At 50.0% G+C, this 21,082-nt stretch overlaps 1 protein-coding gene across 3 annotated transcripts; it reads left to right on the plus strand.

Moving 5' to 3' along the window:
* The first annotated feature begins 303 nt into the window (after positions 1–303).
* Positions 304–18,780, plus strand: ECSCR (endothelial cell surface expressed chemotaxis and apoptosis regulator). Of its 3 annotated transcripts, XM_021543116.2 has the most exons (11): positions 304–451; positions 10,184–10,225; positions 11,060–11,110; positions 12,414–12,530; positions 12,986–13,039; positions 14,883–14,951; positions 15,436–15,534; positions 16,271–16,369; positions 16,908–16,944; positions 18,056–18,155; positions 18,678–18,780. In XM_021543116.2, exons 1-11 carry the CDS (start codon positions 385–387, stop codon positions 18,684–18,686), a joined length of 744 nt encoding a protein of 247 aa, XP_021398791.2. In that variant the 5' UTR covers positions 304–384; the 3' UTR covers positions 18,687–18,780. The 3 variants fall into 3 exon arrangements, with proteins under 3 accessions (XP_021398791.2, XP_077642889.1, XP_031361874.2); XM_077786763.1 differs by lacking the exon at positions 18,678–18,780 and having other exon boundaries at positions 18,056–18,182; XM_031506014.2 differs by lacking the exon at positions 18,678–18,780 and having other exon boundaries at positions 304–436; positions 18,056–18,182.
* The last annotated feature ends 2,302 nt before the right edge of the window (positions 18,781–21,082 follow it).

Consider the following 21,082-nt stretch of genomic DNA (forward strand, 5'->3'; position numbering starts at 1 on the left):
CAGGGAGGCTCCTCCAGCAACTCTTACCCCAGGGAGGCTTACGTGGGGGGGATTGGACCTGGGTCACATCACACCACACACAAAACACCTTCCAAAAAAATCCCAGCGCCGTAAGGAAGCCGCTGATTCCCAGAGCAGGGCATCCCTCCGAGCGGGAGCCGAGCCCCGGCAAAGCCCGGCAAGGTTTCCTATGCCGCCGGTGAGCGATGTCTCACATCCTCCCCGGCCATAATGGGCTGAAAAACACAGTTCCCCTGTGGATTGAGCCCGTTTCCTCCTATTCTTTAACAGGAAGCGGTGCGAGTCAGCGCAGGCAGGGGCCTCGCGGCTCGCGGTCCCTCCCGGCATGGCCAGACGCTCGGCCAGCCGCGGGCCGGCGCGGAGATGCTGCTCCCGGCCCTCCCTCCGCTGCTCGGGCTCCTCCTGCTGCTCCCAGGTGAGCTGCTCCCAGGTGAGCTGCTCCGCGCCCCGGGGAGCAGGGCCGGGACGGGGGGATCTGGGGGGCTCCACGGGGGGCTCCGAAGGCAGCCGGGCAGAGGCTGGGAGCTGCCGCTGGAGAGCTCAGCCCTGCAGCTCAGGGGTGGCACAGCCGGGGAAAACGCGGCTCTGTCAGGTGTGTAATGAACAGCGTCTGTGCCTTCATTAATGTTCGGCTCTTTATTAAAAAGATCCGCTGGGCAGGGGGTTCGACACGGAGCTCGCCCCCGCTGTTGTAAGGGGGAGAAGGTGGCAGAGTCTGTCTCAGAGTCTGCCCCTGGGGTCTCCGTGGCACACTGGTTGGTAGCTGGAGGTGAAGAGGTGGCCAGTCTGTGTCTGCAGTCCCAGCAGACCGTCCTCTCTCCTTTCCTCCTGGCACAGTGGTACCCGCAGGGTAGGGGGATGTACAGAGCCTGCTGCCGAGGTCCAGCAGCAGCTATCCCTCTCCTGCCCTCCTGGTAACACCAGAAAGAGTTGTTCATTTATGCCTGCATCCCACAGCCCAGTCCAGTCTGGTCCTTTGCAGGTTATGGTGACAGGTTAAACACAGACCAGGGATGGGGTTCCCTTTTCCCCAACCAGCAAACCCATCCAGCCCCCTCCACAGTGCCCATCTTTTCCATGTAGGGGTGTTTTTCATCCCCAAAACCCCCTCCCATGATTCCACTGCTTTCCCATGATTAGACTGCTCTCTATCCCAGTCCTAGAATGGTATTTGGGGGGGGGGGGGGGGGGGGGGTAGGTGATTCCAAGGAGCAATTAGCTAATTAACATTTCAATGTCAGTACTTAGTTCGAGCCAAAGTGTCCCAGCAAGGCTGTTTTGTTCATAACAAGATGTACAGGGCTTGTTTGGACTGCTGGAATGCAAAGATTTGTTTGCAGGTTAATGAAAGGAGTGTTTCTGCTGAGGCGTTTGGAGTAAGTGACTTTTGTCAAATAAGAGTCAAGGTGGAATGTTTCAATGTACAGGACATTGTTTTCCTCAAAAAATAGTTTTTATTTTTACTTTTTGCTCTCATTAATATCAATGCAAAGCCCATGTGCAAGGCTCGTGCAGAGTACATCTCGTCCTTGCTGTAATAATTCTGCTGCTTTGGGGTAATTATTCTTTAACTTCTCTTTCCCATCTGAGTCGAGGTGTGGGATGAAGGAACTGGTTTCCTGCTCCAAAGGATGACAGGTTGCTTTTCCCTGCATTGTCAGGCCCCTCTTGCCTTGCTGACAGCTGTAGTAGCTGGGAGCTGGAATACATTCAAAGGAATATAAAATAATATGTCTCCAACTCCGAGGTTTTATCATTAAACCATAGAAGCTGCCTCGGGTTACAGCCACTGTGCTGGTAATAATGGGATTTTTAAAAGGCAGAGAATCATAGAATGGTCTGTGTTGGAAAGGAAAGATCATCTCATTCCATAGAATATAGCAAGCAATTCAATTTGTAGCTGTATAATTCTAAGAAACAAGAGCACAGGGATTGGAAATTTTCTCTCTTCATTAGAGGCCAACACTGCTGCCTTCAGCAGAGGGGGGATTTGTGCCTGGGATCAGAGCAAGGATCACATCAAGGGGCTTGGAGTTCCTTGGCCACCCCGTGGCACTCCTTAATGCCTACCCAGAACACTGCTTTCCCCTTTAAAACTGCTTGGAGGGGCTTTTATGGGACAGCAATGGCACAGAGGGGGTCAGGCCCCTTCCCTGGCTGGGCCGCACCACACCAAGATCCACCAAGATCCACGGAGTGAGAATCCCTGAGGCACTGCCCAGAATTCCAGAATTCCAGCTCCCAACAGCACCTGGTGCAAGAGATGCCATCCTCCATCCTTCAGTCTGGACAGCATCACTCTGTCCTCTCAGTCCACCTGTCTAAAATCAGGGCCAGGGACTGTCCCCCTCCATGGTCACACCTCTCCCACCAAACCTGCCTTCCCTGGAATGTCCTGCCTCCCTCTTCTGCGTTGATCCCACAGCCCCAGAATGGCTTTTTAATTGTATTTTTAATTTTACAGCAAGTCCCAAAGGTGGCGCAGCCCCTGGGGGAAGCTTCTGCACAAGGCAAAGCAGCAGCTTAGTGAGAGGGGCAGCTGGGCTCCGTGGTGCCGCTGCTTTCCCGGCACACCAGCAGCTGGAAAAGGGAATTAGGGGCTCTGGAACAAGACTGCCTGCTCTGGGGGAGGTGGATGTAACCTTGAGGAGACAGAGAATCAGCTTTGGCTGGACACTCACACAGGCCTTTCTCGCTTTTGCTTGGTGCAAATTCAGTATTTTATTAATTTATCATTTCCTAAATTAAATTTCTTAATTCTCATGGTTATTTCTGAAGGGAGATTTGAATAAGGGAAGTTCAAACTGTTATTTTGAAATTGCTGAATTGAGAAGGTCTGGCACATTTCCAATGTGGTTTTCCTCCCCCTAGAAACACTTAGCAGAAAATTTGTCCAAACAAACCTCTTCCTATAGACCCTTTCCATTACAATGGGCTGGCGTTTTCCAGACAAAAGATTTCCACTGAAAAATTCCTCCTCAAAGCTGATGAAAACCCAGCAGGATTTCCCACTGTTGTTGTTCCATCCACTGCTCTCCTTATCAGTGCCACAGCCGTGGGTGGATAATGCCACGAGAAATGTGGCATTTCAAAAGCAGACATGTGTTTTGAGATAGATTTTTCGTATAATCAGAAAGATGGGGTGCAGCTAAAGGACAGGCACCCGGATTCCAGACCTGCATCCTCAAAGCAGGGCATCCTGAAGCAGATTTCTCAGCCAAGGGTGAGGCCAGCCCAGCCCTGAGGTGGTGAACAAGGAAGAGAAAGCAGGAGGTGGTTTGGAGAAATGTTTGCTCACACAACAAACTGCTCCCTTCGGTAACACGAAACCCCTCAGCGACTCTGCAGATCTGACTGCAGCAGCTTCCAGGAATTCTGTCCCATTTACAATAGGTGAGTCAACAACAGGTGTCCTTGCAGGAGGTGCTGCTGGTGTCCCAAAGCCAGGAGCGTTCCTGGAAGCCAGGCTGGAGAAGGGAGCTGGGGCTTCTGCAGCACCAGCAAAGTCCCAGCTGGGAGCTCTCCCAGCCCCAGTTCCCAGAGGAGCCCACCCAGCACAACCCAACCACCTCAACAAGGAAAAAGCTGAAGTTGGAGTCCAGAGCAGGCACCAGGATGGTCAGAGGGATGGAGCAGCTCTGCCCTGGAGCCAGGCTGGGAGAGCTGGGGGTGCTCCCCTGGAGAAGGGAAGGCTCCAGGGAGAGCTCAGAGCCTTGCCAGGAGAGCTGGAGAGGGACTGGGGACAAGGGATGGAGGGACGGGACAAGGGGGAATGTCCTTAAGCTGAAGGAGGGCAGCTCTGCAGGTGAGGTCTCACCTGAGTGAGGCAGAGAGGCAGAACCCCCCCCGCCCTGCTGCCCACACTGTGGGGATAGGAGATGTGGGGGGTACATGAAGAGTTAGGAAATGTGGGAGTAAAACCTGGGTCATTCACCCAAAATCTGGACTCAGATGAATTGTCAGGCCAAAATGCTTTATGTAGCTGTTGCTTCTGTGAGACTGGAACCTTGTCCAGGCAGGTTTATCCTTCAAGTGCTCCCCTGGGACTCAAGCCAGGGCACTCAAGAAAAGCAGGTGGAAAGAACAGGATTTCTATGAAATCTTTTAGCCACCAGCCCAGCCCCTTTCACACCTTGTCTCCTGAACCAGTCCCAGCAGATCACATTCCTGCTTGGTGGTTCATAAACACCACAGAGCAGCACTCAAACAAACCTGGGGAATCTCAGAATCACTGGAAAGAATATTCAGTTTGGGAACACACTTGGAAAGTCTCCTCTGTAAACTGCTTTGAGCTCTGCTAATAAATAATATTATTAAAAAACTGTAGGTAGGCAAAAAGCACTGGATGGGCTCCAGGTCCCAGCGAGCCTGGACTGGTGGTGTCCCCATTTTTCATTTGCACTGGGCATGGAGTGATTTCCCCTCCAAAATCCCAGACCCAGCTCCAAACCTGAGGAGCAGCACGGGCAGGGGAAGAACAGGACCCACATCACCAGGAGCAAACCCGGAGCTGTAAAATAAGCAGGGCAGGAGAAAACTGGAACCAGCAAGTTGCTGTGAGGGCGATGGAGCAGCAGGCTGGTGGAGCAGTGGGGGCGCAGCCAGGAGAAAAGTCAGGTTGCTTTTTCTTCCAGGAACAACCCCTTCACATGGAAAAACCAGCCCTGGGCAGCACAGGGGTGCAGCAGAGCCACTCTGTGCTCGCAGCTTCCCCACATTGTTTTTCTCCTGGGCTGTTTCTACATCCAAGTGGGTTTTCATTGCCTCCCACTAAGATCTGCTTCCAGACCAGCTCACCAGAGAGGAGCAGAGAATGTTGTGCATGGAGAGGATGCCCAGGCCCAGCCCTTGAGGACAGGCAGAGGAAGGCAGTGATTAATTTTAATTGCTGATGAGATCCGGGATTAATTCCCGGCTCTCTAAACTTTCCATAACTCTTTGACTGAGTCATTACAATTCAGAGCAACTTGGCAGCCACTTGCCAACCCCCCATGCCATTTGGGAATTAGGCACTTGAACACTTCTGTGGATCTGGCCCTGATTTGGGCTGTCAGTTATCCACCGTGCAGAACAACACTTTTCCTCTCTCTCCTCCACAATTCCCACCCCATGTGTTCTGCTGTGAGACCCCCAAGGCAGAGACACCTTATTTAGGCACTTAATAAAACAGGACCTAGGCTTTGGTAGAACTCTCTGCTTTCCAGGTTTCCTAAAAGAGAATTTCTTTCCATGTGGATGTCCTAAGAATTGGATGTTTCTCACTGCTGCTGTGTTTTACCCAGGAAACAGCTGCATCTGTGTAAAGTGGTTGTTTTTGTTTTTTTTTTTTTCTTGGGTCATCTGACAGAAGTGCCAATATCTGAGTTGCAAAGCGTATTTTTAGCTTGATGGATCTCTTTTCTGAAAGCACAGGGTGACACAGAGGTGCAGCACTGCCCCGTGGGCTCTGCAGGTGGGACATCCCCCAAAACTGCCAGGAAAGGACGAGTCCAGGGTTCCTTGTCACTGGGAATAGATGCTCCCTCCCCTTCAGCAGTGCTGAGTGGACAGGAGCACTCCTTGTGACCCACACCAGTGCCAGAGGTCCTCCCCAGTGACTCCAGCCCTCCATGAACACAGGCTGGACACCACAAGCCTGTCTTAAGCCTGATCTAAACTCTGCTGAAATCTTTCCAACAGCTAGCTCAGGTCTCTACAGCAAAGTTTGGGGGTTTAAAGTAGTCCCTCTCTTTGGTCAGCAGCTGGAAAAACCACGCTTTAAATGTCTACAATTGCCAAAAATAATACCAAAGCAGAAATACCTAAAATTCACCCATCTTTGGTTGACATCACCCTCTTTGTGCTGAGAAGTGAGTGGGGTGAGCTGCTGGCTTTGGGAACATCTTAGCTGCCATGACAGAAGGCTCCAGGTCAGTCTAGACACACCTAACTCCACAGAAAAACGACTGCCAAAAACAGGAATGCACAATTCTCCTGTTTACCCTTTGGAAAAGGGAAAGCAGCGAGCACGGAGCGCGAAATGCAGCTGCAGCCCCGACGTGCTGCTCCGCAGCCGCGCAGCTCTGGTGGCTAACTGGGACTTTCCCATGACAGCAGGAGCACAAAGCCGTATTTCCCATCGTAAATCCCTCAGCCAGCTCCCAGTCTCCACCCAGGACTGCACAATCCAGCTGTAAATCCTTTGCACCCAAACACGCAACGAACTCCTTGGCAGAGCCTGCCCTTGTGGAAGGGCTTTGATGTTTATTGCAATTCCAGCTGCGCCAGCCGTGTCCTGATTATTGCTGGGAGCTGTTTATACAGCCAGGGCTCTCTGTGCTGGCAGCAGCCTGGGAGGGAATGGTTTCCAACTCCAGAATCCCCTGGGATATCTGCAGGGGGCCGTGACACGTGGCGCGTTGTGTTCACCCCATCCTGTGCCCAACCCCACAATGGGAGCTTGGTCTCATTCTGCCTTGCACGGATCCAGCCTTCTCCTGTGGGACTGGGGATGCTGAGCACCTTCCCCAAAAGAAAACACCCAATAGAACAGGGTTTTTGCTTATTTGAGTTGGCAGGGAAGGCACTACAAGCAGCAGCAGCCAGAAGCTGGAGCCAGGCCTGCTGCACTTGGAAATGAAGTGTGGATGTGTTTAGAGAAGCAGGGCCGTTTATTCCGGAGCAGAATGCCAGAAGGGATCTCCAGCCCTCAGCCTCTCCAGAGCAGGGCAAGCATCAGCCCAGCCACAGGAGTTCTGGGAACTGAGCAGTAGGAAAAAACTGCTTTTTTATCTTTTTTACAATAACCACAATGTTTAGGTTTGCAAACAGAGAACTTCAGAAGGTCTCCAGTGTGACTCTCAGTGACAGGATGAGCTGCAGTGAAGAAAGTGTTGAGTACAATCCTCCTGTCCAAGGGACGCTGGAGCTGTCCCATGGATGGTCCCATCAGAGATGGCAGAGCAGGGCAATGCCATCTCCCTCGCCCTCAACTTCCTCCCATCCCCAGAGGCTCTGTTCAAGCTCTCGGATTTCTCCTCATCTGCACCAAAAATGGTGCAATAAATGTCCAGCTCAGCACCTTCATTTCCCCTCTTCCTTTGGCAAAGGCTAGGTGCAGACAGCAGTTCTATCCCCAGCAATTCTGGGTGCTTCCACCATGTCCATGAAAAAGTAACTGGGAGCATTTCCATAAGTGTGCCACAGCTACTTCTCCCCTCATGAAAACATGACAATGGGTCCTGCAAGGGAAGTTTGGAGAAAGGGGAGCTGTTTGAGTCTGGCAGCTGCTGGAGGATATTGACCCTCATGATGATCTCAGCACTTTATTTTTTGTGCTGAATGTAGAGAGTATCATAAGACATTTTCAAAACAAATCCAGAATCATACCCTTTCCTCAAAAGAAGCATCTCTACCTCTTGAGGAAGGGCAAACATATGCTTAAAACATTCTTTTTTCCCATTATATTAATTGATTCAGTAGGTGATGGTACAGATGCCCATAACCCTGTCTGTTACTACCCTTGATGCCTTGTGCAGGCTGACCTAGAACAGAGACTGGACAGAGTTAAAGAATAAAGCAGGGATTTATTCAAAGGATCTCCTCATGGATCCACCTTGGGCAGCACCAGAGCCCAGCCAGGGCTGCACCCAAATGAACCAAAATGGTCCCAAAATGCACGAGCGCTCCCGGGGCTCTCCCTGGGATCAGTTCTGCTCCATTGGCACCTTGGAGTTCATTGTCCCATTCCAGCTTCAGCCCAGGCAGTCCCACCCTGCTTGTTTTTCTCTCTCCAGCCCACGCTGTTTGTGCTCCTGGGCTGAGGTTTGGATCATTTGTCCTTGGTGCCCAGCTGGAGCAGGAATTGTTTTGTCTCCCTGCTCTGTGCAGAGAGCTCAGCATCACCTCATGTGAAGCTCAGACCCACACACTAAAGCAGCACAGAATCTGAAAAATAGAAAAGCTCAAACCTGAGGCATCACCCTGATGCTCCTTTAAGTTGCTCTTCAAAACCCCCAGGGAAGGATATCCCATAAATTCTCCAACACAATCACTCCTAGCACCTCACTAGCCCTGTGCTAAGGCTGGTTCCTATTTCCCAGCCTCCCCTTTCCTTGCTGCACATAAAGGTCCTTATTTCCTGATCCTGCTCCAAACAGAGTTAGAAAATAAACCAGTCCCTTTCTCTTTGCATGATTAAAGACCTGATCTTGTCTCCTCTTTCCTGGACTAAACAGGACAGTTTTCCCAGCCTGCTGCCCAGTGAATTAGAAGAGAAAAACATAGAAAAGGTCTGAAAAGTCCAGTCTGATTTTCACAACCAAGCCATGTCTGGGAATAAACCACATTTTATTATGTATTCACCATGGTTTACACACTTCCTGTCTGGCTGGGATCATTGTCATAAAGCCTCAGACATGAAAACAATTGTGGCTCCAGAGCAATTCCATGAGGAAAATGAGATCAATCAGGAACTCGCTACACCCAGAGGGTGCTGAGGGTGAGCTCTGAGCCAGAACCACACTCGGGGCTCAGGGTCTCCTTCCAGACACCCCTCCCTGCCCAGGCCCTCAGCCTCCCCCAGGCACCAGCAGCTCATGGACCTCCCCCAGAGTTCATCTACACCACCCCTACAGCTCCTGGCGTGAAATCCTGGAATCACAGAATGGTTTGGGCTGGGAAGGACCCTTCAGCTCATCTCATCACACCCCTGCCATGCCAGGGACACCTTCCACTGTCCCAGGTTGCTCCAATCCCTGTCCAGCCTGGCCTGGGACACTTCAGGGATCCAGGGACAGCCACAGCTGCTCTGGGCACCCCGTGCCAGGGCCTGCCCACCCTGCCAGGGAGAATTTCCTTCCAGGAGAGCAGGTTCTGGCTGAAAACAGGCACTGCTGTGCCCTGGCTGGTGCTGCCCTGGCTGGACCCTCCCCTGCACCCCCTGCAAAGGCACTGCTCCCATCACAGAGCCCTGAGGCATCATGAAGGGACAGTGTGCTGGAAGAATTCAACCTTCCCTGTTGTCCCTTTCTGCCCAAATCTTTTTTCTCCCATGGGACTCTGGTGAGATGGATCACCAGGGCAGTCAGATTCAGCTGCTTTCTGTACGTGTAGTGTAATTTCTGTCATTAAACTTAACCACAGAGAGCACCAGGGTCACAAGCAATAACCATTTCAAAATCCCAATTAGGATGTATATTCCAGCAATGACAGACTCAAAGTCACCTTCCCAAAGTTAAACCAGCTGGGTTGGATTTGAGCATTAAAAGGGTATTTACAGTTTCCAAGTCTTGTCCTCAAGTGTGGGACGTTTCTCCCATTTTCATGGGCAGTATTTTTAATTGGCATCTCATCTAACCCTCGGGGTTGGACTAGACAACCTTGAAAGTTCCCTTCCAAACCAAAATACTCTGCTCTGTGACTTCATGAGCCATGGACTCCGGGACCTGGGGCTTAAAGAAAACATCACAGATGCTGAGAGTGGAAATGTGAGGGATTGGGACAGGGATGCTTTGTCATGAATCCAAAAGAAAAGCAAACAAATAAACCAAACAAAGCCACCTTTCAGTTGAGGATCTGGGGAGCCAGTGAACACCTACAACCTTATATGGACCTGCAGGACTACCCAGTCCTACAGGGAAGGCAGCTCCTGAGGGCTGCAGCTCCCTCCAGACCCACAGCCCCAGGCTTCAGTTTCCCAGGACACTCGGGACAGGAAGGAGAACAGTCTCATCAGCTCCTGGAAGCCTTTGCAAACCTCATCCATCCATTCTTTAAGGTCTCAAGGGAACAAAGTGTTCAGATGTGTGTCTTACCTCTGAACAGCTCCACAACACAGATCACAGATCACAGATCACACACCCTTCTGTGCCAGGGCTGGGCTGAGGCAAACAGCTCACGGAGAGGGAATGACCCCATGGATTTCTTTGTCCCCCAAAGGGGAGAAGGACATTTATCCTGGCTGGATAAACTCCACTGCTAGTTTACTCAGAGCCTGATAGTTTTGCACTCAGCAAAACTTCTTTGCTATTACTTCTCTGCTAATGCTTTTGGGGCAATCCCATATTTCAAAGTCATTCCAACAGAAGATAAGGAAAACCCAAACCCCACAAGGAACAAGAACAGCAGTATGTTAGTGGCCACCACAGATCAGTACCACTCATATTCTGCTCTTTCCTTTCAGGTTCTACAACTTCCACAAACTCCTCCACCCCCGCTGGAACAGGTACCTCTGCCTTATGATGTGCTTTATGTGTCTGGATGTGGATGCACGTGGAAATGAGGGATGCAAATCTGGGGAGAAACCCCAAATGGGACCTGATTCAAAATTCCCATCTGTTGAGGGATCTCCCAGGATCCTGTCTCTGCCCAGATCTCCAGGGGACATGGAGGGCACTGTGCCCCAGGGGGTGACCTGGCTTGGCTCCCTTTTGTCCAGAAGGGAGCGAGTCTGTGTTCCAGGGAGCCTGGGGAAAGCAGAGGGATCCTGCCTCATCTTTGCTCCCTGCTTCCCCAGCTGTTCCCTAGCAGCAGTGGATCCGTGCAGCTGGTCTCTACACCACACCAGGGACAAACCCTCTCCTCGGTGTCTCTTGTTCCCCTCACCCTTTCTGCCCTCAATGGCTACCGTGGCCCCTTTCTGGCCCATCCTCCAACCCTCCTGACATTTCTCCTCTCTCTCAGCCCCTAAATGATCAGGCTAGCCCAGAGATTCGAGGCCTTGAGGGGAGGAACATCAGGAGATGGGCAAAGATTTCCACAAGAGGCTCTCACCCCGATGTAGTTGTCCAGCTCTTTTTATTGCATGGTCCAAGGGAAGAGCAGGGGAAAAGAGGGTGAACAGGAAGGGTCAGGGGTTTATCTGGGCTCTGGACAGGGGGGGCTTCTCTGGCTCTCTCCAGCCCTGTTGGGGCTGGAAGGAGGGGTCCAGGTTTATCTGATCAGTGTCACAGGGGTCCTGGGAAATGGGGAAAACGTGGCCTGAGCGCAATGCAACACCCTCTCTGTGGGATCCCCCCAGCCTGGAAATGTCACTTATGTGTCTCTGCTTGTGCTCCAGGTCCATCCCAACCAACAGCACCCAGCCCTGAAGCCAAGAACCACAGCTCAGGTAATGCTCAGCTGGAGACCGAGGAGGCTTGGGGACATCCCAGCAGGGAACTGCTCTGACCTCAGTCCAGCTGGGCCACCCCACAGTAACTGGGGCTGTGCAGAGGACAGTGCTGAGGAGGAAGGAAATGTTGTGGTGTCAGGGCTTCTGATCCAGCTAACTCACCCCACAGGGATCAAGGCACAGGTGTGAGCAAAACCAGGGGGAAAAATCACTAAGTTGAATAGGGAGAATGAGATGATCATAGAGTGGAACCCCAGAATGGTTTGGCTTGGAAGAGACCCTAAAGCTCATCCCATTCCCCATGGGCAGGGACACCTTCCACTATCCCAGGTTGCTCCCAGCCCTGTCCAACCTGGCTGATCTTTAAGATCCTTCCAACCCAAGCCTTCCTATGATTTTTGACATGTACAGAAAACAAATTACACAAGAAGTTATCTCTCCAGCTCCATATCTGTTAGCGTCCACTTGAATCTTTGGAAACAGATCTCCTGCAACATTTGTGGAAAAAAATAAATCTAAGCATAGATACCCTTCCAGAAGGACCCCAGAAATATCAAGGAATAAGATCTCAAAAAGATCTCTGCTTCTGCTTCCAAGATTTGGGAAGGAAAAAAAAAAAAAAAAAAAAAGGAGAAACTTAAATTAAATCCTAAATTCTAATATTTCAGTGAAACATTCGGACAAAGGGGGAAAAACCCATCACACTAACCTTGAAACCATTTTGCCATTTTCTCAATTTATTGGAAAGCCAAGAGCAGTCTAGACAAGGAAGTTGCCTATAAATTCCCAGCTGGTGATCCACTGTTCCTTGCAGAGGGATTATTGAAAGCTTTTCCCCTCACATCTTGCTCTGGATCAGGTGCAGTTTGGAGCAGGGTGAGGCATCCAGACGACTTCAAGAGCTGAATTATTTGTGCTTGGAGACTCTCAGTGAAATGAAAGGTGAAAGCTGCATTTCAGAACACACAGAAATGATCATGTGGTGCCAGGCAGGTCAAGTGTCTGGTGACAAAAACACCTTCACTTTTCACAGCAGGGAAAGAAGCAGTGGCAAACCCTGACTTTCTCCACGTGTTTGCTGAGCTCTGCCAGTTCAGCATCTCCTCACAGTGAAAAGAGCAAAAGGAAATTCCAGAGTACAAGAGCTCCTTGACTCTGAGCAGGATGAAGGCTATTTCCATGCTTTCCCTAGCAGATTATTCCTAACTCTTGAGAAATTTGAGGGCTCTGCAATCCCTGTGCCCTCTTCAAGTGGTTTCTGAGCTGAACCTTTTAAAGTAACCTCACAATTTCCCTACAGAGCCATCAGTAAAGCCAACACCACTGACCAACCTGAGCCTCACCTCTGTGGGTCAAACTACTACAGTCAAACCCTCTCCCACCACTACAAGAAACCTGACAGCAGCCACTGACCGAGGTAAGGATGGAAAACTCAAATATTTGCTCAGGCAGGACCTGTTTGTGCTTCCCTCCTTATCCAAGCCAAACTGCAGGTACCAGAATACTTGACCTAGTCCACACTGTGCTTCTTCTTCAGCAATTCTGCAAATATTGAATTTCTCAGTTTTTGCTGAAAGAGCAGCTCACTCCAGATGGACACAGCCAGGCCAAGCCCATATGAAAAAATCCAGGTCAGGCTTTATCAAATATTGGAGCTGCTCCAGTCTCCCCAGGCTCCCTCTCCCAAGCTCACCTGTCAGGTACACTCTGAGCTGACTCCACACCTGGCTAACTGGGCACCCTGATGTCTGCCTGCAAGGAAAATATCATGAAAATAAAGATTTTTGCTCCATGGACACCCAGCAGCTCTCCACAGTGAAATTTGTAGTGGCTTCCAAGTTAATTGTCCTTTCCCATGTTTTCTTTATCTAGATGAAAAGTCCAGTGGAAACAGAAGCACGGCAGCTCCTTCTCCAACACCTCGAGGTACTTTGTCCTTTTGGAGACTAACAATAAGATCACATAATTTGATGGCAATCAATGGCACAGGTTCTTTAAGCATGAGTCTTTTCTGGGTGGTGAACCAGCCAAAATCACATCTGGTGTCTTTATAAGCAGTGATAAAAGATGAGATAAATGCTCTTAACATCCTCTGCTGGCTTGAACTTTAGCAGCCAAACAAGGGATCTGTGTTTGGGAGAGGGGAGCCCTTTTAAAATCTTTTAAAATAAATATAATTTTGCTTTTGACATTTTGCTTAACCCAACCTGTAAATACAAATTGGAGAATTCAGTAAGCATTTTCTCAGAATAAGGGCAGAATCCATGTGACTGGAAAACTGAAATCTGACAATTGAGCTGATTCTCCATTAAAAATTCAGCCTCAAAAATCTGCAATGGTCAAGAAACTGCTCTGCCTCTCCAAGTATCTCTCAGATGTCTCACACAAGCAAGGTGAGGAAGCTGTGGTCAGCTGTGCCCACACAGATGCCCACCCAGCAGGGCTGTGCCCAGCTAAGCCAGGAGCCCTTTGCTCAGAGCAGATTGCAGACTGTTCATTCCAGCCCTGATTTACCACTGAGAAGCTCCACACATCTTTAAATAAAGATGCTGATGCTTCCAAAAGCCAGTTCTCCCATTGTGTGAGACCCAGCACTTCCCAGGGATGGGGTATCTGTGCCAGACTCGGCAAACCACAGCTTCTGCCTGTGGCTAGAAAAACAATTTCATAATTAAACAAAGAATTTGATGATTGGGGAAAAAATTTTACAGCAGAAGACCCTGCTTCTCCAGACTTGTTCTGTTCCTTGTGGCTTCTGAAATGGCTAGATTTATTATTTCATGCCTTTTCCCCATTTTCTTCTGGCTTTTGGCAAAATGCCATTCCAAATCAGGGATGTTTGGTGTGGGACAGGACCTGGGTTCAGCTGCTCCCTGGGCAGTGCCAGGAGCTGTGCACACCTCTCCAGGCACCACATCCCCTTGGCCAGCGCTGCTGCTGGGAACCTGGGCATGGGAAAGCAGGGAAGAAGATCCTACTTGACCTACAGATGATCTTGTGAAGCTCTGAAGTATCACTTTGAGCCTCCTGACAGGGCCTGTAGCTGCTCATTAAGGTTGATGTAGACACTCCGGTTGTTCAACAACAGCCTGGAGGCAGCAAAGGATGTTTTTTCTCTGTAAAAGTGAAACACAAGGGCTGGCTTTACCTTTCCTTGCACAGGCACTGGGAGCAGCTGTCATAAACCAAGCAGCTTCACACAAGGCAGTTTATCCCACTGAGAACAGGAGTCCCTGCTTGGACAATCCTCTGTGCTGCCACAGCTAGACTACACATGGTGTACAAGTTAGTTCAGCTCAAACAGGTTTAATTACTTCTAGATAACCCAGCATAGCAACTCCACTCATTTCAAGTCCAGGGACAAGCCAAACAATCAATCCACACCCACATTCTGCAATATTTTTTCCCCTAATCAGACTTTATTTTAAAGTCTTGATGTTTATGACCTACAACACATCTATAACCTTCCCAGCTCAGCCTGCCAGCCTTGCCTTGTTGTTTCTGCCCCAAACCTGTGCCTGGAACTGCAGACCCTAAAGAGTTCACAAAAGGGTATTTGAATTTTGGTTCCCTAGGTTTCCATTTGGACATGGAAAATAGGACAAAGTATGTTTGGTGGGAAGCTTTTAGTATGGAGGTAGGAGTATTAATTGCATATTTCCCTAGCTATCACTGGCTCTACTGTGAATCCATTCTCCTCTCCATCAATTCCTTTGGTTCTTGAATGTCACTGGAGGTCAAGACTCACATTTTGTGTCTCTCTGTGCAGGTCAGGATCCCATGAGGAACGAGAGCACCACAGCATCAGCGACTCAAGGTGCTTCCTCCTCACAGAGAGGTGATTCCTGCTCCATATTTTATATTCCTCTGCACAGCCAGCAGCAAGGTCATCACACAGCTGTCTTCACGGCAGCATGGACACCAAGCATTTCCTGAGGGGTGCTGAACATCCCATCCAGCCCTTGAAAAGCCTCTGCAGAAACAGCGCTTCAGGGCAACCTCTTGAGCCTGGGAACAGGTTGCAAAAGCAGGAAGGCAGGACAAATTCCCTCCTCAAACGCAGTGCCAGCACTGACTTTGACTTTTTCCCACTGGGGTCCCAGTAAGAAACCCTGTGGGTGCTCTCAGCTTGTCCATAAAAGGGGCCCCACCAAGGCAATGACTCCACACAGGTCTCGCTTTGCTGTTAATACTGATGGGCCTGACCAGGATCCAAACTTGGTCTCTTCAGGGAAGTGGGAGTTAGGGCCTTTAGGATTGAGAGGAATCTTCTCCCAGCCGTGGAAGAATGACTTTTATGTAAATCTTTTTCCCCTCTGTAGGTGCCTCAGAACCCATCACCCCAACACCCAACTCCTCCAGCCAATTGCCCGAGCCCACCCCGACAGACGAGAAATCACCACTGACGGTGGCAGCTTTTGGTAAGGTCTTGTGCCACCTGGGGACAGGAGGGGGTTCTCTTTCATGCTGGTTTGGACACTCAACTTTGTGAGGCCCTGGCATGGGGTGCCCAGAGCAGCTGTGGCTGCCCCTGGATCCCTGCAATTGTCCAAGACCAGGCTGGACAGGGCTTGGAGCAGCCTGGGACAGTGGGAGGTGTCCCTGCCATGGCAGGGGTGGAATGGGATGGGTTTAAAGTCCCTCCCAACCCAAACCATTCCAGGATTCTAAGTCCGAGGGATTCTTAGCAGGACAAATTTCCTGTGCAAAGAATTGTTTGATTTATTGAGGCCTGATGTCAGTATCAAATCTACACTTGATTTAAAGTGGCTAAAGATAGTTTATGGGACGGATAACATCACCCTCAGCTCTAGCTTGTCTCTCCCTGTTACATTACTTATTTATCTGGCTTTACACACTTTCGGGATAAGATTTACCAACTGCAGCAGGAACATACGGACTCTTATCAATCCCCAGTGTAATCAGCTGACTTCTGCCTTCCTGGCACTGCCTTACCAATTAATTATTTATTGATGCAGTATTCATAGAAGCCCTTTGAGGTGAAAACACAGGAGGATAAAGCTATTTGTTCCAACAATTGTTTACTTCTTTGCCTATTACGAACCATGCTCACATTAATGAAAATATTGACTTCCTAGCCAAGTTTTGATGTCAGAGTCTCTCTGCTACTCAGAGAGTTCTTTCCTCTCTCCCCAGGTGTCATCAGCTTTGTCGTTATCCTGATAGTGGTGGTCATCATCCTGGTCAGCGTGGTCAGCCTGAGGTTCAAGTGCAACCACTCCAAGGACTCGGAAGGTATTTGTCTGTGCTTCCTTAACCAACAAGTCACCAGTTTCCATGTGGATCTGGCAATTCCTAAAAGATGCATCTGAAAAGCTTACACCTTGGTGGGGAGGTTTGGAAGCCAGACTGGAACATGGATTGAGCAGTCAGGAATGCAGTGTGACCTCCTCGCTAGAGCCTCAGCCGAGCCTCATCTGGCTGCGGTCTCAAATTCCCTACAGTTCAAATTCCAAGAGGTGGGCAGCTCTTCCAGCAAAAATCATGGAGTTTGACACTCCTTTTCCTTAGGAATCCCATTTCCCACGATACAGTGCCCCAGCAGAGGGCAAGGCTGCTCTGCAGCAAGGCAGAATCCTTCCTAAAGCCCAGCAGTACGAGCAGGTCCTGCTTGTACGTCCCATTAGCTGAAGGGTTTTCTCTAATCAGCTCCCAAGTTTCCCCCACAGTGTCTCCAATTTCATTTATATCGCTGCATGAAGTAATTCAGAATAGAGCTGACTTATTTTATGACTTCTAACCTCTACATCACCACGTGCTTTTCTCCCCCCAGACAAACAGAAACCAGGAACCTCCATGGTATCAGAGAGGTAAGGCTGTTCCTGCCACCCACATCTGATTGAGAGTGCCTGTTTTATCCCAGAGATAATTTTAGCAAGGAAAAGAGTCTGCTTTGATTATTTCAGGTGGAAGGAAGCTTGTCAAGACATCTTTGAGAGAGTTAGAAAAGCAAAATCAGCTTTGATAATACCTCATGCTCTGATAGAGACATAGCTAGAAAGTCAATATTTAGGGGGCTCATCTCAAAGCTGCACTGAGGGAAGACTCCCCACCTTCCCCAAGAAGATTGATTGTCTTTCTTGCCTAGATAGAGTCTTGGGGTCTAAACTCTAGTTTCTGGATCTCAGTTATCTTCCAAGATGCCCATTACTGTTTCCCAGTGAGAGCAGGACAAAGGAGCCCCACTTCAGAGACTTCTGGAAGAGAAGCATCAAGCAGAGAATGGTCCATCAGAACCCCATGGTCCATCACTGCTATTCCAGAGGAGAGGCTGAATGTGGGAAAACAGCAGGAAACAAGAGCTGGAAGGGACCAAAACATACTGCTGCTATTTTTCCATCTGATAGTTTCCTAAACCCTGCTTTGGAAAGGGACCAGGGACATAGGGAGCAAAGTCTGTGATTATTTAGGTACCAAATCTGCATCAGTGTCAGTGGTCACTAAATGTCCTGAATGATCATGATCCAAGAGATCTGAAGCCACCAAGGCAGAACATGCCAGAAAATAGGACAGAGCCTAAGGTTCCCTGACCCCAAAGTCATCCAGCTCCCACTGGCAAGGAATGCACGTCCCAGCCCTCAAGGTAGGAAAAAAGGGGAATTCCACTTTCCAAAGCCTTGTAACTTCCTATAGATGGGCCTGAATCTGAACGGCAGCTCAGTGGATGGTGGAAACCAAACCTGGTCCCCCACACCAGCCTTAGCCTTGCCTGTCTCCAGCTCTCTGCAAAGAAATTTTGTCCTTGGAGCTGTCCAAGGAGCACCTGGACATGGCACTCAGTGCTCTGTTCTGCTTGATCAAGTGGTGATTGTTCAAAGGTTGGACTCAATGATCTTGGAGGTCTTTTCCAACATCAGTGACTCTGAGATTCTGTGATCCCCTCTCTTGTTTCCTACAGTAATTATCTCCTTTCCTTGGCAGCTGCTCAGCAGACACGAGCCAGAAGGGGAACAGCATCACTCTGATCTCCATGAAGAACATCAACACCAACAACAGCATGAACTACCCCCCATCAGAAAAGGTTTCCCTTTTCAGCCTTGCTTTTTAGGGCATCAGCTGGGGATCATTTCTCTGGCTGGATAAGAGCATGTCTTGAGGTATTTCTTTGCTCTTTAATTCCTTTAGAAATATCACAAAAATCAGCTGCCACCAAACTTCTAAAGGTCCAAACTAATTCCAGTGAGCCTGCTGAAAAGTTTGAGTCCCCATCTCAGGTTTACCTGGGCTGTCTGAACTTGAGGTGCCAAGTTTACCTCATGTACACAGGTGACATCCCCTGTGGCCAGCTGCAAAGCTGGAGGGGTTTGCCATTAAATGGAGAGGTCTATGAGAAATTGAGATCTCACCCTCCAGCCCAGCTTAGCTGCTCCTGCCCTACAAGTGGTTGAAGCACATCTCCGTCAGGTCCATCCCACATGAGGAATTCTTATCATTTTCAGTTGTTTTAAAGCTGGGACTGAGTTTGGGAGAACACATTGCTCTACTGCCTTTGTCAGCCCAGACAGGCCACTGAGGAACTGATGAAGTTTTGTTCTTTTGGCAGGTGCTTTGAAGCCAAGAGCACAGAGCTTGAAGCTGACGTGTGACAACCAGCAGTGGCTTTCTAGGTTATTTTTATTTTTCCTTCAGGGAAAGAGCAAGGGTGGACTTCATATATAAATTATTATGTCTTTTCTGATCAGTACATTTACACTAGTGTCCTACATAGCTTCCCCACCTGGGGCCTAAGGGCTTTCTCCAGTTACAGCCTGCCACTCTCGGTGGTTGATATCTAACTCTATTTTTGATATGCCTTCAAAAACTCGGATAATTCCAGCAGCAAGAAGCACCAAGGCACCATCCACTCCACTAATAAATCTCTGCCTTAGATGGCCTTTATAGTCTGTGCCAGGCAGTCACGGGCTCATTAATCAGCATAGCCCCACGTGGAGCCAGACCTGTGTGTTGGGAAAGCCTGAACTGAAGCTGAAGATCTGATGGGACTTAAATGCCCAAGTTCTGGGTCAAATCCCAGCACGACTGCTCCAAGCCCCTTATGCCCAGTGCCCTCATTGTCCCCACAGCAGTGGGATGGTCACATCCCCCTACCTCACAGGGTTGTTGTGAGACCTCGTTAATCCCTGGCTGTAAAGCATTTGGAGAGCTGTGAATTAAAGCTGCTGCTGAAATTCAAATTGCCATCTTAAACACTTTATTATTATTATTATTAATAATAACAACAGAGCTTCGGGAAGGCAGATTGTGATCTCTCCACGTGCTCAGCTGAAGTGTAAGGAACAAAGTCCCTGCATAGACCAGGGTTTATCTCAGTGTAAAATGAATGGCCACAAGCAAAATGCTGAGCTCCTTCAGCTCCTGGGGTGTGGCAGCCCATGTTTGCCAGGAGAGCTTTCAAGGGAAATATAGGTTGGATATTAGGAAAATGTTTTTTACAGAAAGAGTGATAAAGTTCTGGAATGTCTGCCCGGGGAGGTGGTGGAGTCCCCATCCCTGGGTGTGTTTAACAAAGCCTGGATGTGGCACTGGGTGCCAGGGTTTGGTTGAGGTGTTGGGGCTGGGTTGGACTCAATGATCTTAAAGGTCCTGTCCAGCCTGGCAATTCTGTGTGATTCTGTGTGATCTCCACCACTGCTTCCCCAAAGTTTCCTGGGACCAGGAAGAGCAGCATGCCCTTGTGCAATGCAAGAGGTAGCTGTGCTTTGCAGCTGGCAAGGAAATGTTCAGGGAAAAAAAAAAAAAAGCAACATTTTCAAAACTCCGTGTAAGAGCCAACACACTTTTAACCTCTGACATCTGCACTGGAAGTTTGACACGTTCTTTCTTAATAAATGAAGTTTTTCTGGTAACATTCATGAAAAGTAAAATGTTGTCACCCAGCCAAGCTCCACCAAACTGGTGAATTTCCTTAAAACAGAGTCCCAGATAATTCCCAGATAGATGGACCTAGACAGCTCCAGTTCCCAGAGACCTGTGATTCCACACATCGAGCACAACAAGTAGATTTTTAGTGGAAGTAAAGCTTTAACAAATCTCCCCAGACCTCTGAAATTCCATAGGATCTCACCACTGCTTTAGTTTTCCTTCCTTGACCTCATTCTTCCCACAGGCCCTTGAAGGTCTTAAAATGAGGGTGGGCAGGCCCTGGCACAGGGAGCCCAGAGATGCTGGGCTGCCCCTGGATCCCTGGCAGTGCCCAAGGCCAGGCTGGACACCGGGGCTTGGAGGAGCCTGGGATCGGGGGAAACAACCAACAGCATTAGCAGTGATGAGGGCAAGAGGAAATGTCTTGTAGTGAGGGGCCAGAACAGGACACAGCGCTCGAGGTGCCCCAGCAGGGCCAGCACAGGGGATGGGCACGGCTCTGCCCTGCTGCCACCCCAGGGCTGGCACGGCCCAGGGGCCATTGGCCTCCTGCCTGCCTTGGGCTCACGTCCAGCTGCTGTCACCAGCGCCACCAAGGCCTTTCTGAGGCTGCTCCAGGGTGTCCAGAGGAGGGGCCGGGGCTGGGGAAGGCTCTGCAGCCCCACCCGGGCAGGGCTGAGGGCACCGGGCTGGTTCAGCTGCAGCAGAGGAGCCGAGGGCAGAGCTCAGGGAAGGAGGGAACGGCTGCAGGGGGAGCTTTGGGATGGACACCATGGAAAGGCTCTTCCCCCAGAGGTGCTGGCACTGCCCAGGCTCCCCAGGGAATGGGCACGGCCCGAGGCTGCCAGAGCTCCAGGAGCCTTTGGGCACAGGGATGCACAGGGGGACTGCTGGGGGGTCTGGGCAGGGACAGGGGCTGGACTGGATGATCCTGGTGGGTCCCTTCAGCTCAGGGTATTCCATAATTCCATGATTCCATGATTCCACAATCCCACCCTTCCATGACCTCCCGCTCCCCTCACAGCCCTTCATGACGTCACCGCCCTTCGCCGTGACGTCACGCCCCGGCGGCACCGCGGGCCCGCT

The sequence above is a fragment of the Lonchura striata genome, chromosome 15 (genome assembly GCF_046129695.1).
Source record: "Lonchura striata isolate bLonStr1 chromosome 15, bLonStr1.mat, whole genome shotgun sequence".
Lineage (NCBI taxonomy): Eukaryota > Metazoa > Chordata > Aves > Passeriformes > Estrildidae > Lonchura > Lonchura striata.